The sequence below is a fragment of the Montipora capricornis genome, chromosome 6 (genome assembly GCF_036669925.1).
Source record: "Montipora capricornis isolate CH-2021 chromosome 6, ASM3666992v2, whole genome shotgun sequence".
NCBI classification, from domain to species: Eukaryota; Metazoa; Cnidaria; class Anthozoa; order Scleractinia; family Acroporidae; genus Montipora; species Montipora capricornis.
In genome coordinates, this window is record NC_090888.1 from 60926859 (window position 1) to 60944358 (window position 17500).

The 17500-nt window shown below is 39.1% G+C and overlaps 1 protein-coding gene across 1 annotated transcript; it reads right to left on the minus strand.

Moving 5' to 3' along the window:
• Positions 1–6918: 6918 nt before the first annotated feature.
• On the minus strand, positions 6919–14518 carry LOC138054253 (chymotrypsinogen A-like). The gene is made up of 7 exons (XM_068900739.1): positions 14452–14518; positions 13544–13747; positions 11687–11899; positions 10669–10835; positions 10398–10551; positions 8249–8272; positions 6919–7025 (listed from the first exon to the last, which is right to left on the minus strand). Exons 1-7 carry the CDS (start codon positions 14516–14518, stop codon positions 6919–6921), a joined length of 936 nt encoding a protein of 311 aa, XP_068756840.1.
• Between the last annotated feature and the right edge of the window lie 2982 nt (positions 14519–17500).

Genomic DNA, 17500 nt, shown 5'->3' on the forward strand with positions numbered 1-17500 from the left:
GTAAAGGCAAGCCAAAAGACAGATGAAGAAAAAAATAACATAGTTAATCTTGTGTACGTAAATAAGTTTTATTATATCGTTAATCTCAAAGTTGTTTTTCTTAACACTCGGCGAATCAAATCTTTCTTTCCCTAAAAAGATCGCTTGAGTGATCGTTCCCAAAGGTCGAGGGTTGTTTACAATGCAAGTTGTTGGGATTTCGATGACTTCTACATCGGCAAAACGAAGTGCCGATGCAGGATAGAAAAGCTGAACATTTTGAAGCGCTCTCCAAGCATGAACACAAATCAGCTATTGCTGATCATATTACGACTACTGGACATAACATAAAATGGGATCATTTTGAAATTCTCGCGTCTGGAAAAACTGATTACCACTGTAAAATCAAAGAAACTATGTCACTGCTATTTTTAAGTCTTACCCAGATCGCTCGCAGTTTCTTTTGAAATATAAATATTTTTCATACAGTAAATGTTACTTTTGAATATGTATTTTGCCACATACGAAACGTCAAGTTAGATTTCACAAAATGCATTGATTCACTGTGTTCATAACTGCTTTATATGCTTGGTTTTTTTTTTTTTTCGTGTAAAACATAGTTTTAACACAAAAATGTCTGCAGTTTCTGACTTCTAAGAATCAAGGGGATGGTCATGATGTTCTGTCAGAAAAAAGACATTGATCATGTGCTAGGCAACCATTAATAATCAATTAATCATTCGTCGTTTTCACAGTAAAACAACTTACTTTTTAGCCAAGAAACTTCCGTCTTTGTTTTTTTAATTTTGTTATAAAGTTCTGCGTACTAGCCGACTATGCGATACTCAGAAACTAATAAATTCAAGTTGAAGTATGTAATTTATTCAAGTCAATAAATTGCGAATTGTAAAGTGCACCGACAGGAATATTGCCCACTGTTTTCTCGCTGCCGAGTTTTTCAAACTTTTCAAATTGCGATGGGCAAAACCTACACTTACCGTTTGCTGCAGTTTCTGCCCGGTTTGCTTACATTTTTCACGGCTTTTTTAGTTGACCAGAGCAAGTTTGTTTACAGCTGCAAGCTTCAGTGATTGACAGCTTTATTACACTCTCTTACTTTATTGGTCAATTGTTGTGGCGTGACATGCAACCGGAAGCTCAAAAGTGGGTGGCTACCGAGAAAAGGCTGGTTTTCAGGCAGGTGGTTTTTCTCTCCGCACTTCCCACTCTCCACCCCGTCGTTTTGTCACCGGGACGAGACCTATCCCACTCTATTCCAATATGGCGTCTGATAGTGTTTCGTGGCAACACAACATCTACCGCCTGCAAGCAGGCTAGAGAGTTTTTGCATTTGAATTGCCATGACGTGTTTTACACTGATTACACTTTGGCGATTTTGTACATGGCATTGATTTTATTCAACTTAATTATTGTATATTCCTTTTGAAAAAAATTAAAGAAGTGCTTTCATTATTATTGCAAAACACGTTTACATTTACATTGTTGTTCTAGAGGGTTTGACTTGCATTTCTATTGTTATTTCTTATTGTTATTAACTTAGATAAGTTGAGTTGCAGTACTTTGAAATAAAAAAAAAATGCAATTACTGGCATTTACTTCGTGTAGAAGACGCACATGACGTGACAAAAGCTTTAGGGGTTTTTAGGGATTTAGAATTCTGATTAGGTATTGTTTCACGATTTTTGTTCTATTGTTTTACGTCACGTGTGTCTTCTACACGAAGTAAAAGCCCAGTTACTGTTGGGTTCCAAAAATGGCACTGTGATGCAAATCAGTAAACCATGTATTATTATTGTCATTGCGTCTACCTAGGATCGAAGAGAATTGCATGACTAAAACTGTCAGTCGCATCATGCAGCAGTTGAATGGGTCTGTTGGATAAATCTACTAAAGACAGTCTTTACTCCAGCTGCCAGCTTTTATGACTGAAGGTAAGGAAATATCGCAACTCCGACTCTCACTCGTGGATGCTGCCAGCTGTGCATTGCCAACTTAAGGCATCAATGCCTGCCTACTGCATAACTGTTCTTATCGACTTGGAAATTGTGTCCTTGGACACTCCATGGTGTGGCCTGATAAAGCTGATAATCACTTAATGTTCCTTTCCTCTCAGTGGCAGGGTGCGGTTAATGTATTCATCGAGGACTGTTGCAATGCAAAGTTGATTGTCTGAAGAAAGTCTAGATAGAAAAAAGAACACGCTATTCTTTACCGAGTGCTGAGATTGCTTGACAAGATGGTTAATATGAAAAAGAGATGCTTGAGACTCTGTGAATGTAACCCAAGTTCATAAGATGAAGTGTTTGACAAAGTTAGCCTGTAACTAAGGCCTGTAACATAAAAAGCATGTTTTGAGATTTTTGTTTTTAATAATCCCATATCATATCTCAGGATGATTGAGTGTCTTAAGGTAGCGAAGGGCAACTGAAGTGTCTCAGGTTCATGTATCGCGAAGGAATGCTGGCCTGGTGTGAAAAACCCCTTTTAGGAAACGTTAATTGGACTAATGAGTGGTTGCCGACTGTAAGATTTTCCTCAAGTAGTGTAAATGAAGATAGAGTACTCCGACCAGTATTGACGGAAATATAGCATGAGCCTCTTTCGTACAGTTCTTGAAGGAAATACAATTGCAATACATTGTTTACAGGTGAATGAATGGGATCTACAGCCCATTTATGCACAAGCGATTGCCATATTCCGAGGAATATTGTTTTTGTGCCCCGGTTAGGCTACTGAAGCGCCCCGGTTAGCCAGAAATGGAGAATTGTCTCCTGAGTTGCTTGTGAAACTAATGTTTTTACTCTGCTGGAATCTGCTGATAAGAGGCAGGTCATTATAATAATAAAGTTGCTTCCCCAGGGGGAAGTTCTTTCCCGAGTTGACGCTGCTTGTATGCTTTGGTAATAGAAGGTGCGCGAGAATCAACAGCCTTGTCAATTTCCGATACAATGGCCGAGTTGAGCAGTTAGAAGCAACCAGGATTGCATGGACTGATATGTTTCCAGTTTCTGCAGGACCTCCACGAGTCATAAGGTGGCAGTTTGCAGACAATGCAAGAAGCGAACTTTTCAATGCTTGGCGCTCGAAAGGAATGTGTCATCGAGCTTCCATTCAGTCGAATCATCACAATCACCCGAGATGCCGTGTCACCAATGTCATTCAGACCCCCTGGAATGTGGCCAATGGTGAGGGATATCTGCCGCGTGATGCACCACTCCCAAATGTGTCTCGCCGTATCATTACACAGAATAGGATTCCTATTGTCATTATATCAATGTATGTTATACGCAGAATGGATAAAAAGGAGAGGACAAAAAAAAATGTGATGCTGATGAATAATAAAGTAGCTGCTTTTTCTAAAACGATGGAATTACCTGGTGATAAATAACCTCATCTTGGAGAAGAGTAAATTTTTGACTTTGCAGAAACAATGGTCAAACTCAAGAGTTGCGCGATTGTGATCTTTGTGTTAAATTTGCACATTTCTTGTCAAACTTTATAACACTTGAAAGAAAAAGAAAACTAACAAAAACAAAACCTTGTATCTGGCCATCGTTTGACACAGATGCCTCACTGTTTCGCGAGTAAACACGCCGCGGTAACTTCATCGCGCCCGCTGAATCCGATGTCACTTTCGATTTAGCGCTTTACTTTTGCAGCCAAAAGTACAGTAACAAAATTGAACGTAGCAAAAATCTCCCAAAATGTTTGTCGTTGATCGTAACTTTTTATATTCGGGGTTCAAAATTAATGTTGTTTTCATGTCGTAAATGTCGTTGCTGATGACAAAATATTTTATTCTCGATCGACCATCCTAAAAACTTCCTTCTGCTGTTCCTAAAAACTGTGTATCAATATTTATTCACTTTTGCTTCAATGTTTGTTTTGCACAAAGCAAGCTAACACAATCTGTACCTTGCCTAGTTCGCATTTTTGTGCGTTAAAATATAATTTTCGGACCTTTGCTTCTGTTACAAAGTGGTATATTTTTCAGGTCACCCATCCAGATACTAACCCCGCCGGACAGGGTTAAAGTTCAATGAACTTCAATGAACTTTTGTTTTACAAAGCTGTCAGACGCTCAGAGTGCACGCTTAAACTTGGGGTAAAAGAAGCTGTGGGGGAACTTGGAAATGATCAACATGTCAGCGTAGAAGCCAATGTCTCTCGACTCCCTTTTATTTTCTTCAATCTTTCTGGGTTTGGGACTTTGCGAGTAACCACATGTCTTCTCAGGGGGGCTATTTACCTAAGACTTTTACCATGACACAACAATGATATACAATACCAAAACAACATCGTGCACTATTAAAAGTAGTCTTCTTACGAGCCAGAAGGCCCAATCAAGCCGGGATGTATCTCCGGTTTCATTAGCATGAAGCGACCAAGAGTATTCGCTACTCCCTCCTGGATGGGATACTAGTCCATCACAGGGTTATCCCCAGCAATTCGCCGGTACCCATTTATACACCTGGGTGGAGAGAGGCACCTACATATTGAACTAGAACATCCTGGAAGACAAAACGCAGCTCAATTGACACCAGGCCACTGTGGAAAATACAATAATACTCTTTGTTTGTCTCCCCAAATTTTGCATGAGCATTGTTTTTGTTTTCTCTTGGGACCATTGTAAGTCCCAAGAGAAACTGGAAACAATGCTTATGCAAAATTTGGGGGGACAGACAAAGATTATTATGGTATTTTCCAAAGTGGCCTATATGGAATAAAGTGCTGTGTTATTGCACTACCACACGTACGCGATGCGTGCCTATTTTTTCTTAAGATGACAGATTTTTTTTCTTTCTGACAAAATATTAATGATTAATAGGCTGGTAGCCAAGTTAAGATCTGTTTCGTCGAATCTACGTGTGAGGCAAAGGGCCTCTGCTGACACGACTTCTGGGTGACCCCTTAAATGGTCTTAATGACCCCCGACTTGAAAAACGCTGCAGTTCAATACCACCCAACTCGGTCCCTTCTTTTTTTGAGTAACACCTACCTCAGGCAACCCAGTGTACGCTCATCGAGCGTCTAGTTTAAGTTCGTTTTGGTCACCCATATCTTCAGCTGTCATAAGATGGCTGCCGCGGAGGTAGATACAGGGCATATCCCTTGGCAGCTATTGAAAGCGATTTCTTCTTCTCCTAAAATACTTACTGTATATGCCTGATTTATTAAACATTAAAACTGCGGTAAAAACTAATCAGTCTGCACAATCAATAAAATCACTTTTAATTATCAGTCCTTTGTCATGGAGATCTCGCCAGTCGTTTACGTGACAATCTTTTTAACTCTTTGTTGTTTTTTAATATGTTTCAGATATTTTTCTTTCATTTTACTGGAGTAAATTCCAAAGTTTATCTTTTAATGGACCACTTTCGAAAATCCATAATACTCTTTGTTTTTCCCTTTAAATTTTGCATCAGCATTGTTTTTGTTTTCTCTTGGAAACATTGTAAGGGAATGTGAGAATGATGATATATACACATGAGAAATGAGGTGTTGATAGAAACCACTGGGAACTCGGAAAAAATCCGAGCCCCAGATGGGATTCGAACCCACGACTCTCCGTGATCTAGTACGGATGCTCTAACCACTGAGCTACTGGAGACTCTATGGTGGTGAGCAAGGGTGAAATGTGGGTCTTTGACTCGAGTTGCATCATGCAGCTACAGAGTCAAATGACGACTGACAGCATAGCTCATAACTGCATCGCGCATTGTAAGCCCCAAGAAAAACTGGAAGCAATGCTTAATATGCAAAATTTCGAGGTACAAACAACGAATATTATGGTATTTTCCAGAATGGCCTATTAAGTGATGTCTCCAAAAAGATTAAGATAGCAATGAAACAAATTTACAACTTGGGCATGGTGTTTTTGGTAAGCGAGAGTCTGAAAAATTCCTACAAGGGTATTCCAGTGGCGTCGAATTATTGAATCAACTCAGTCTCGTCTTCTCAGGATGTTAACGGCATGCAAGAATCGACGATTATGGCGAAGTGTCCCCCCCATTGATTCCGCATATGTCAGATGAAACCTGTAAAGTTAAAAAGGAAAGTCGTTGTTTGAAGGAACAAGAAGAGATTCCTCAGGTAGGAGATCCAAAGTCAAAAGATTTTGACTAAAAATTTCTTGATTCTATACCTAATTCATACAAAATGGCAAAAGCTTGAATTTTCAGAGCTCATCGGCAGTATATTGATTATTTCGTTTGCTTTTAGGGCCTTCTAATAATCCTAAATATCCCAAAAGCGTTGTTGGTGTAGGTCCTCAAAGGGACTGTAATAGAGAGTCAATAGACTAGATGGTTGTGCTAATCACCCGGTCTTTTAGTCTTTGGGCCCGAATTACGAAGGGCGCGACTCACGACATCGGGCCGAAAGCATAGATGAGGCCCGTCTGGCAGCCACTATAGAGTGCATGCGGACCTATATTTAACAAAAACGGACCTATACTTAACAACTATTCAGCGAAGGGGAGGCGGCTAGTGGTAGATAAATAAATATGTGTTTATGTTGTGGGATTGCATTCATTGGAAAGTCGGAAAAAATCCGAGAAAACTGAACGGATCTAGCCCATTAATCAGATAAAGTGAGAAAGACATGTACAGTTATCACACATTCAAGCAAATGTCTTATAGGGGCCCTTTATACATGCGGGAAATGAGTATTTTCAAGCCCTTACACCAGTTTGTACTCTCCCAGGCAGACTGCGATTGGCGATGAGTCCATTCTCGTCAGTGAAGTAAAAGAGGCTCGTCCTAAAAGATATGCTATTTTCGAGAATACTGCTTTTTCAAAACCTGAGGCAACCTTGGTAGCCTTCACTCTATATTTCAGCGTGTTCGCAATTTTTTTTTGGGAGGGGGGAGTATTTAAATAAAGCGTGGTTTATTATAGTTGCGCAATAACTTACATTCAGCAAATGCAACGGTTGCACGTTTTCTTGCAATATTTCACGACATAGCTATTGGATCTACAAAACCTTGTCCAGTTCTTGCAACGCCAATCTTTGTCAACACAACCTGTATTGAACGAGGTTAGTTAACGATGGGCATACGAAAGGAGTTTTTAGAACTGCTTGAATACTTTTCAGGCAATAGAATAGCCACAGTTTAATTAAGATAGTGGCGTTCATATAATACCGGTACACCTACAGTAGGAACTCTCGTTTTCTCAGACCGTTCAATATTTGCAACAGCTTTCCTGTGCAATAACGTCCTCTTTACCAATCAACACATTATGTCTCCGTATACGTCACGTGGAAATCAGGAATCTAAATTTATAATAAGCATGTATAGGAAAGGATCACTGTAAGTGAGGGACCAGTTGTTCGCTCCAAACGATATGAGCCCCTGATACTGTGAGATTCTTGCTACCTGGTACCCGGTGTAAGCGACAAAAAGTGACCCTATAACCATCACCACATTTTGAACTTATGGCGGACCGTCACAGCCTTCCGGACATTTTCAATCAATTTATAGTGCCAGATACAAGCTATATTGGATACGTATGACGTTCTAATATTCACAGTTCAACGTTAACTGATTCATGTTCGAAAGAAATATCCAACATGGAACTTAAGGAAATTTTGCCTTAACATTATTATATTTGGGTACAATACGTCGTAAAAATATCTGCATAAATTATATTTGGTACTGTTTTTAAAATTAACAAATACCCTTGCCTTGGAAAAAAGTACGGCGGGTCTTATGTGCTGTAGCTTGCTTAGTCCTACTAGTTCTGCCCTTTTAAATGAGTTTACTTTCGTTCCGGAGGCCCGTTTCTCGAAAGTCCCAAAACTTTACGGGCCATTTTCGGGTGTCACAATTCTCAAGAACCGTTGAAGACTGAGGTTTTAAGTCGTCAAACTTCATAGTCAGTTGGCTTTTTGTTATCTTGAAGACATGTTAAAAGATGGGCTTTCCTCAACAGGCGGTTGAAATGTTGATAAATGGCTTTTCGGGCCCGAAAAGCTTTCGGAACTTTTAAGAAAAGGGGCCCTGCACCATTTTGAATTCACACATCGAGGAGCACCATGTAAGGAATGGAGGCTCTTTTTAGTGATTATGCACTCATTTGATTTGAGCTACTGTCTAAATGTCGAGGGAACAATGTTTATTTATGCCTTTGATGGTGTCATGACTTGCATGAAAAGTTGCTTAGTAACTTCGTAAGTTACTTCGTTAGTAACTTAGTAATTATAAGTTGCTTCAATCGTTACATCACTCAGTACCTCCAACGCAACTGGCTCCTTTCCCTCCGCCTCCACCTCTGGCAGATACTTTAATGGGAATGGGGAAGCAAAATCATAGTTAGGGATATTTTTATAAGCGTCGCAAAGTGTCCCCCTCTTAATCCCAACTTCAACATCCCTCACTATTGGAAATACAGACAATTTACCTCACAAACCGTCTATTAGTCTCTTCTCTTAATTAAGATAAAGAGAAACAGCCGCATTTAGCTTTCCCAAGAAATAGCGCTGACCCGTACCCTTACCTTATTGCTAGAAATAGGTAGCACCTGCTTAGACTTGAAGGGACACGTCACGTAGGATATGAAAATAGGGCCGCGTGTATGGACGAAAGTGTACGTGAAGTTAAAGGCTATTTATTACCTCTTCCATTGATGAAATAAGCGTTAGCGAAAGTGATGTTGTCAGTTTGTAGCATTTGTTCGTCGCAATATACAGAGGATATTACACGGTGTCGAGAAGATATGAATTTTATGTTGAGTGGCAAGAACAATGTCTCACGACTGAGTTATCGATCTTGCCACGAGAACATAAAATTCGTATCTTCGAGCTAACGTGTAATTTTCTTTTAATTTATTATATGGACAATAAATGTTCATAGTAGAGATTGAAAAGTAGGCTTTGATGCAAGTATTAGGTATTAACAAAAGTGAATTAGATAAGAGTATTGTTATTGCATGAGTGGGCCTCATCAGCACAGTCACAAATGAGTCTTTTTTTAGAATACCCGTTCCCGCGAAAACCAGTTGTCATGTCACTGAAAAAAACATGGCAGAAGCAGTAACGAATGACATGGCTTCTTCTGATTGGTTGAAATTGGCGGCCCTTTGTTTGTTTCGCGATCAATGTGTATCTAAATATAAATCCATTTGTTACTGTGCTGGGGCAAAACCGCAAACTGATAGATCAACACTCCTATCTAATTCACTCTTGGTATTAATACACATACAAAATGGTGGGAGAAAAATGTGGGAATCATGATGTCTTTACTCAATATGATCACATACGCAAAATACGCCACTCGGTTCCCGGATGTAGTAGTCGTATTGATTCTACGATTGTTTTAGTTCCCGGTAAAACACTCCCGTCCATATAATAAATATTATGTTTAAATAATTTATAAATATAATTATTCATTCATGAATTTGCTGGTTGATTGGATGATTTGCCTTTAAACAAAGTTGCAAAACATCCAGTCAACCAGCAGATTCATGAATGAATAAGTTGACGCTATGCAATTTGTGGTAGTGGTTTTCTCATTCAAGGAAACGCAAGAAATGCCTTTTAAACTTCTAAAGGAAATTACTAATCGATTTTCGAGTAGTATCCAATGTCCACGACAACAATGATGACATGAAAATCACTTCACCTGCATAAAATAGTGACTGGCAAAATGGACTGCTGGATTATAACTCACGAACGTAATTGAAACGTTCCAATCATAGCGCGATGCATCTCATTAAGCGTTTGCTATGTTTTATGGCCGGAACTCATGTCCAGATATGGCCATAAGAACGGAAGTGACGCTTACACGAACCTCAACAATAATGGACAGTGCCTATTAATTTAACGGTATTTTTGCGCTGTTTATGAATATGCAGGAAAAGCAGATCTTCACAAGAGGCTAATGTACAGTATTTGCAAAAAGCTTTAAAAAAAAGCAATGTATGGTGTTCTTTTCCAAATTGAAGATCTCTGAAAAATGCATGGCTACCCCCAAATTTCTTTTTGAATACCAAGAGCACTTCCTAAGTTCTGCTTTCCCCGCGAAGTTTTAAACAGTGCAAAAATATCCCTGTATTTCTGAGCACCCGAGAATCTCGAGATGTGCAGAACTTATGCGCAATAACAATAGTAGGCACCGTTCTTAAGGTGTCAACTGAAATCTAGCAGGGAGAGTATCCTCTGCTAATAGGGGACACCTATCTAAAATCATGCCTAAAATTATAAAATGGAATACAAAAATACAAGAAATTTACAATTAGGAAATGATTACAATAATAACTAGTGTACTGTATCATTGATCCACTGTCTTGCCTTCGGCGAGCTTTCGAAATTAAACTGTACTTCTTATGCAAATACTCTTTCTCTGAACTAATTCTGTTACCGGCTAAAAGAATAAAAACACTGTCTTATTTGATACCTGATGTCTTCTCATTGATCCAGTTTATGAAGCTGCTGACACGAGCAAACACGGTGAAGTGATCTGTCCTACAGTTTCCGTGCCCCCAGCTCACAACTCCTCTCAGAAAATATCTTCCATGTTCCTTACAGACAAACGAACCCCCACTGTCTCCCTAGGTTGAAATATAAACGTCCAAAAAAGTCATTAATTAAAAGGATTGTAAATACAAAACGCGATAGAGCTTATCTATGAATTATTACTGACAGAGATGAATCATAGCTTTCCTTGCCTGACAACCTCCCGCGATTCCTTCGCCTCCAGCGCATAGCATAGTCTTGTCGTCGACGGGAACTAGCCGTCCATTTATTCTAGAACAGTTTGTGATACCAGCCACTGGTAAAGGAGCTTCTTGTAGGGTAATAGCAGCGTTTCCGCCGCCGACAGTCCTCCCCCAACCTGCAGAAAAACGCAAAGCGCACAGGATCCTCAAGACTTTCAGGGAACTTGAAAAAAATCGTTACCATGTCGATCCGTTAAAATTTAGGTGTAATATTTTAAAACGGAAATTTCTTCAAATCTGCAAGATAAAGTAAGTCGGTGCTTATCAACAATCTCAAAGAAGAAGAGAAGTGACCCACGCACGTATCTGGACCATTTCAGCAATTGTCCCTTATAGACAACTAAAAAAAAATCAGGTGTCTTCAACGGGATGCGAACCCATAACCTTTGCGATGCCGGCGCAATGCATATGCTCTTCTAACGCAGCTCTGAAGCCACTAAGTTGGGAGCAGGTCATTTATTGGGCTCATGTTTTCTCGTGAACGGCTATAAGAACCCTACGGGGCAGGTTTTCCCACATAGTGTCCCAGAGCCTTGGGTCGATCCGAGGCTCTGGTGGCGAGAAAGGTGAAGGGCTCGTCTGTAACTGGCACTTCAAATATACATATTTATGTGTCTCAATAATATCTCAGTCGATTGATTCTGTTGGTTTACTTAATTTTAATTCGATTGACCGCATTCCGGAATAGGAATACATGGAATATACGTTAGAAATCCTTCGTTTTAACGGGGATTCACATTAAAATTGTCAAACATCTGCTAAAATGCTATTTTTAACATATTTTATTATCCTTGCTGCTTCAAAACGTGACAAACATACCGTTTTAATCGTCACTCCACGTATTCTTATTCCGGTCAATCGAACGCGCCCTAAATAAGTCGAAAGTTAACAAAGAGTCCAGGAATCTAAGACTGCGTATACAATTGCAAGATGGAATATAATTAAAGTTGTACACGAGTATGTGTACCTGTTATATAACACCTTTTTCGTGGTTCAACTCTGTTTTCTGCTTCAGGTAAGCATACCACGTTGACCTGTAAACTAGTATCAATCGACGCCTCTAATTGAAGTACCGCGATATCGTTTCGCAAATGACTGCGATGGTATTTTTCGTGAATGATAATTTTCTTTAAATTATAGCTCCTTTCAAACTGAGTCGTGCTTGTGCGATGGTGAGACCCTGTAGACAAAATTATAAAGAGCACACATAAGACGGTATACATATTAATAACTATATATGTTTTCATTCCTATCTCAGCAACCCCTAAGTGAGGATAATTTGCCAGCCACCTTATGGAAAGACGATTAATCTCCACTTCCATTTTTATCTGTGTTTCAAGTAAGGAGAGGAAAACCAGTTATTCCGAGCAGCTATTACTCCATCTTTTTTTATTGAGGTTTTTTTTTCTTTTTCATTAATGGCGTCTTGTAAAATAGAAATAAAGTTCGTGCGTTTTTAGTTTGTGTGTTTTTAAGTCTTTTTTTTTTTTTGTTATTCTTAACACTCGTAGGTTACGCAAAATATTCGGCGTCACACATCATATCGTATACAACAGTGAAAAAGTCAAATTGGCCTCGTTTGGGCCAAATCGATTCAGAGATCCTTTTCCGGTCAATGCAAAGATCGGGTCTATCTGCATGTATATACCGGAAAGCATAATAGTACATATTTTTGGTCACTTAAGATTAATCTTTATTTTGAGTACTGTTGTTTTGTTTGCTGTCTTTTGCTTCTTTTGTTTCAGGTAATCTCGATCTTCTCCGGTACTTGCAGCAGAAGGAACCCGTACAGTTGCTCAATAATCTTGGCGAGACGGAGGCGAGCATGGATAACGTTAAATAACGTTTCGCTGATACAGACCTAAAATCTTTCATCAAGGCCCATTTACACTGAAGGAAAAACTGGGTCCGGACCCATTAAAAAGTAGATACAGACTATATCTTTGCCGTGTACATGTAAACTATCCGCTCCACGTTTTTTTTTATAAAATGGACCCGCTTTTTTGGGTTTTGGGGCAATAGATGGCTATGACTGCAATACGGAAAAAAAACCGACTCGATCTGGACCCCTTTTTCAGGTCAAGAGCGCTGTGTAAATGTATCAGTCTCCGGTCCAACTCAAATAAAAATCTGGTCCGGACTTCAAAAATCGGCAGTGTAAACAGAGTGCCAAAAATGAGGCCTTAAAGCCAGTTTTATGATAAGCCAAACCGAATTGTTGGCTGTGGTTCGGACATCGGTCCAGACCCGCTTTCTGTGTAGTGTAAATGGCCCTTCAAATGGTCGAGTCTTTGCAAACTAGAGGTTGGTGAGTGTAAGCAAGTTTTCACAAGGAACCAGAATAGAGGAACCCGAGGCAACTACCGGGTAGTTTTAGTAAGGAATGCGCAAAGGTTTCAAAGACAAAAACAAAAAAGAAATACAAGCAGGAAGCAAAGTTCGTAGGAACAAGCTATGTATCCCAGCAAGAGAAAATTATTTTCTCTTGATTCCAGTCCTAGAGAACAGTGTACATTTGTGCTTTCTTTACCCGCCAGTATAGTACTACATGCAGATAAATAATAAGTGTTTTCAGGCGGGGCCTATGGGGGAATAATATATCCTTACCTAAGAAGACTAAAGAGTCTTATGCCCGGTTTATACGTCGAACTTTACATGTGTCGAAGCAAACCATAAGTTTCAGGAAGTTTCGGCTCCATATATATGAACACATGATTCGTCAAGAATTTTATCAAGCGCTTGACTGAGTTAGCGTAAAAACATACCACACGACAAAATTGTGTTATTTATTGGCGCTTCTAATGAAAACTATCGTAATACGCACCAAGTACAACCATGTAACTACCAATCGGGCGGTCTCTTTCAACGCAATGGGCAGCTGTGACGACCCAATTGACTTTTATCAAAGATCCTCCGCAGATGTGGCGTCCATTGTACCTTAGCGAAACCATCCAAGGCCAGGAATGAGCGGTGGCATCTTTGCCATTCACAACTCGCTTTCGTAAATCAGCTATACTGATTCCACATTCTAAAGAAAAGCGAGTGTTTCAGTTTAAGTTGTTACTAGTCCCATAATTTAAGCATACTTGTTGAGATATTCTTTCGCTAAAACACCGTTCCCTATTCCTTGTTTCTCATCCTTCCCAGAATAAAGACATTTTGGTACAAACGCTTTTAAATTTTACCCATTCGACAAATTACCACAATATTAATAGATCGAATTTAAAAAAGCAATTACTAGTAAGTGAAGCAAGCCGTAAGGATTAAACCGCAATTCCTGACAAATGAAAGAAAACATTTTAAGTCGTTACAACGTAACTTGTAACAAACTTTAAGTTAAAAGGTTTTAAAAAACCTTTTACCCTGTACATCAAGAAGCCGTAACTATTGATTAACCTGCGAAACATTAATGACAAATAAAGCATATGCAGCTTTATTGCTGCTATGTAACAAGTTATACTTTCACGTTGTAGAAATAATGAACAAAAAGGAAATCTGCAGCTAGGTCCAAACTGTATGCTATCTGATGTTATCTAGAAGAAGAATGATTGACGAAGAAACTTTCATGCATGCTGCCTTTAATTAAGAGGAGCAGAAACGTGAAGTTGATTGCAATTTAGTTTGCCTGGATTAATAAGCTAACCCGGATAAATAGGCAATCGTATAGGATCTTGAATTGTAGAACGAATAAAGCTTTTGCATAAGCCGCATTTTAGTAATAATAAGTTGTACCTTGAGTTTGTGTGCTGTCCAGAATAAATACGACTGTAGTGAATGTTAGTGCAAAAGCTGGCTTCATCTTCAGAAGAAAAGAGTTTCTTTAAGCATTGACACTAGTCCAGTGGCATTGCTGGACAGAGATTAAATTAACCTGCAAACGAACTTGCTTTAACTATTTATGGTTCCAAATTATTCACCTAGCATAATACCAAGATTCTTTAACTTTAATTGCTGCATGAAAACAAAGTGATTTAAGAGCTTGTTGAAGGTAGATTTACATACATATGAATACAAAATGGCCTGCATTTTCATGTTCTTTTGTCATTTTGCATTCAAGCCTTGTTGAGTTACTTTTCAAAGGAACAATATGCTGCATACAAGCGAGAGATTGTGGAATGGAAGCCATTTGGCTCTTTTAACCGATAGAAATTAATGTCAATTAAAAACTCGACAAAGGTTGGAAAGTTAACGTTACTGTAAGTGAATCCGCTTTAATTACAAAGTGCAATGATCCCGCACATTTTTCCCAGGGTCTCAATTTTGACAAAACAAGACTTCAAAACGTCATTAATTATCATATCTTTTCTTTGCTGTCGAGAAAGCATGTCTTTCCAAAACAGTCACTCAATATTATAAAGGCCAAGTACAGTATCATGCACATTCCATCCTAAGCAAGATCTCTAGGCTAGTGATAAAGTAAAGTAAAGTGGTGCATTTATGTAGCGCCCTTATCACAACGTCTAAAAGGCGCTTTACAGTGATCAATTTACCCCCAGCGGACTAGTGATCCAGTTGTCCTCCTTAATTCCGGAACCGGCGTGTAAATTTTTTTAACGAAAAGTATAAAAATTCACATAGAACTATAAAAACGATAGGAATTGCTGTCTTTGTGACATATTCTGTTGATATACTGCTTCTCAAATGCCTTACTCTACAAGCAAGAAGACATTTTGCTTACTTCTTCATTGATATGATATAGTCTAAATTTACTAGGTACATTGAGTGGTGTCAGGAAACCCATGACCATGGGCATCTGGTGATGTGTGGAAAAAGGTGTGTGGTATTCTTGACAACTCTGTTTTTTATCAAGAATGTTTAAATTGTTTTTGGTCCTAATTACCATTCGTTTATACTTTTAAGCTTCTGTTATTCTTTATTCGAGTACATTATCTCGCTGTGGTTTCCGAGGGAAGAAGTTTCGCCTTTCATATAATTCCTTTGTTGCTTTTTGGTCTGTTTTTGTATGGTTTCCAGGCCGGATTCATCAGTGAAAGAGAAGCGGTTCCTTTCGTTTGCCGACGAAGAGGCTTTGAATAAGCTTAATCAACAAGTTTTTAACACCACAAGGGATTTCAACTATCAATGCAATTTGTACTACCCTTCAGTATTTTCAATACTATCTTTTAATTGATCACGATTGACTCCCCGGTGACACCATCTCATGGTAATCATGATTTATCGGCCGGGCGATACTTTGAAAAGCCCATCGTTTTTTTTTTTCTCAGTTGTCATATCTTTATTTATTCTCAGATTTTAGAGTAGCTTGGTGTAACTAGTATCTCAGAGCTTTTACCCTCCCAACCATGATACACCACAGCGGCGGACAGACCACAACACCGGGAACTACATGCCCTACTCTTTGAGACAAATGTGTAGGTTCTTTTCGTCGCACAGGATTATGAACATTGAAACTTAAGGTTGTGAGACGAGGTCTACGGTTTATCGTCCTTACCCTAGAAGACTAGAGAGTCCAACCATTTGCAGATGTAATTAGTGTACAAAGGCAGCACTTACTCCTCAGTTATTTAAAGATCCTGAGTGTTGGATCTGAGTGTTCGGCCGGAGTCGAACTCACGACCCGCCAAATGCCATCCCGGTGCTCCACCGCCCAATGTCAATTTTCGGAAAATATCTGTTCGGAAGACGATTTGAGATCTAGACTTTTCGGAACATTTGTTAGCGGTCTGTATTGCAAAATCATATGGGACCGCTCAGAATTCTTGTTTATATCTCGGACCACTTTGCCTATATAATAAATAATTATACTCGGACCTGCTTTCAATGCCTTTCTACACTGCATGAGCGCAGACAAGAACTGAGACGTGCTTTTGAGACAAGCTGGGCAGGTGACGTGAACTTCGCAATCAGCTTCTCATCTCTGATCACCAATGTGAAGCAATAATAAACAATTATCGGATGAGGTTTTCATTGCATTGTACGAAAAAAAATGGTCACGACAGTGAGTGGAACTGGTAATTTATTTGTCAACCAGTAAACACATACAAATCAGCGGCACATAATTCGATTGGCAAAAAAAACTTAAGGGCATTAGACAATATGTGAAAAATTGAAAAAATGCTTGATGAGAAAGTAAATAGCAATAAATAAGTAACTGAAGAAAAGAAACCTGGAAGTCATTTTTTTGCTTCTTCACTGGCGGTAAGCAACTCAAAGCGCGCGAACTTGACATGATTTACCCTTAGAAATCAAGCACTGCGGTCATACATGACATGGTAACCCGTGACCTTGAGTGACCTTGACATGATAACTGAAAAATCTGCAGTTATGACGTCACGGGCTGATTTCGAAAATTCACTGTACGCTTTCGACCAATCCGAAAAGAGATAGTGAGTTCAATGTAGAATAATCTCATTTATTGGTGTCACTTACAACTAAATTGATTGTGTCAATATTTTAAACGTATAAAAACTTTGAATTAAATGTTAATTACGTTAAGAAAGATGCTCCGTTTGGAACTGAGTCAACGTTTTCTTTGCTTAGGCCTCGCTTGGGGCAGCGAAGAGGGTATAGCTCCAACCTGCCCGCTCAGGTAGCCAATCACAGCGCAGGGTTTGCAATTGGTTTATCTTGACCGCTCACAGAGCTAGGCATATAATAAATATGGGTTATTGAACTAGCTATGTAGCTAGTTCAATAAGATTCTCATTATAATGCCTCTCTTGCGCAGTGGTTTCTCTTCTTTGAGTCTTGTCTCTTCGCCTGCTTCTCATAACGGTTCTGGAAACAAAAATTCCTATTGAAACTCCGACATGATTAAACA

Excerpts from the sequence above, each read along its gene's own strand:
- LOC138054253 (XM_068900739.1), bottom strand. The coding sequence starts at position 14,518 with ATGAAGCCAGCTTTTGCACTAACATTCACTACAGTCGTATTTATTCTG. Across the intron at positions 13,748-14,451 it reads GGACAGCACACAAACTCAAG|AATGTGGAATCAGTATAGCT; the intron begins GTACAACTTATT and ends GCTTTTCTTTAG. Across the intron at positions 10,552-10,668 it reads GAATCGCGGGAGGTTGTCAG|GGAGACAGTGGGGGTTCGTT; the intron begins GCAAGGAAAGCT and ends ATTTCAACCTAG.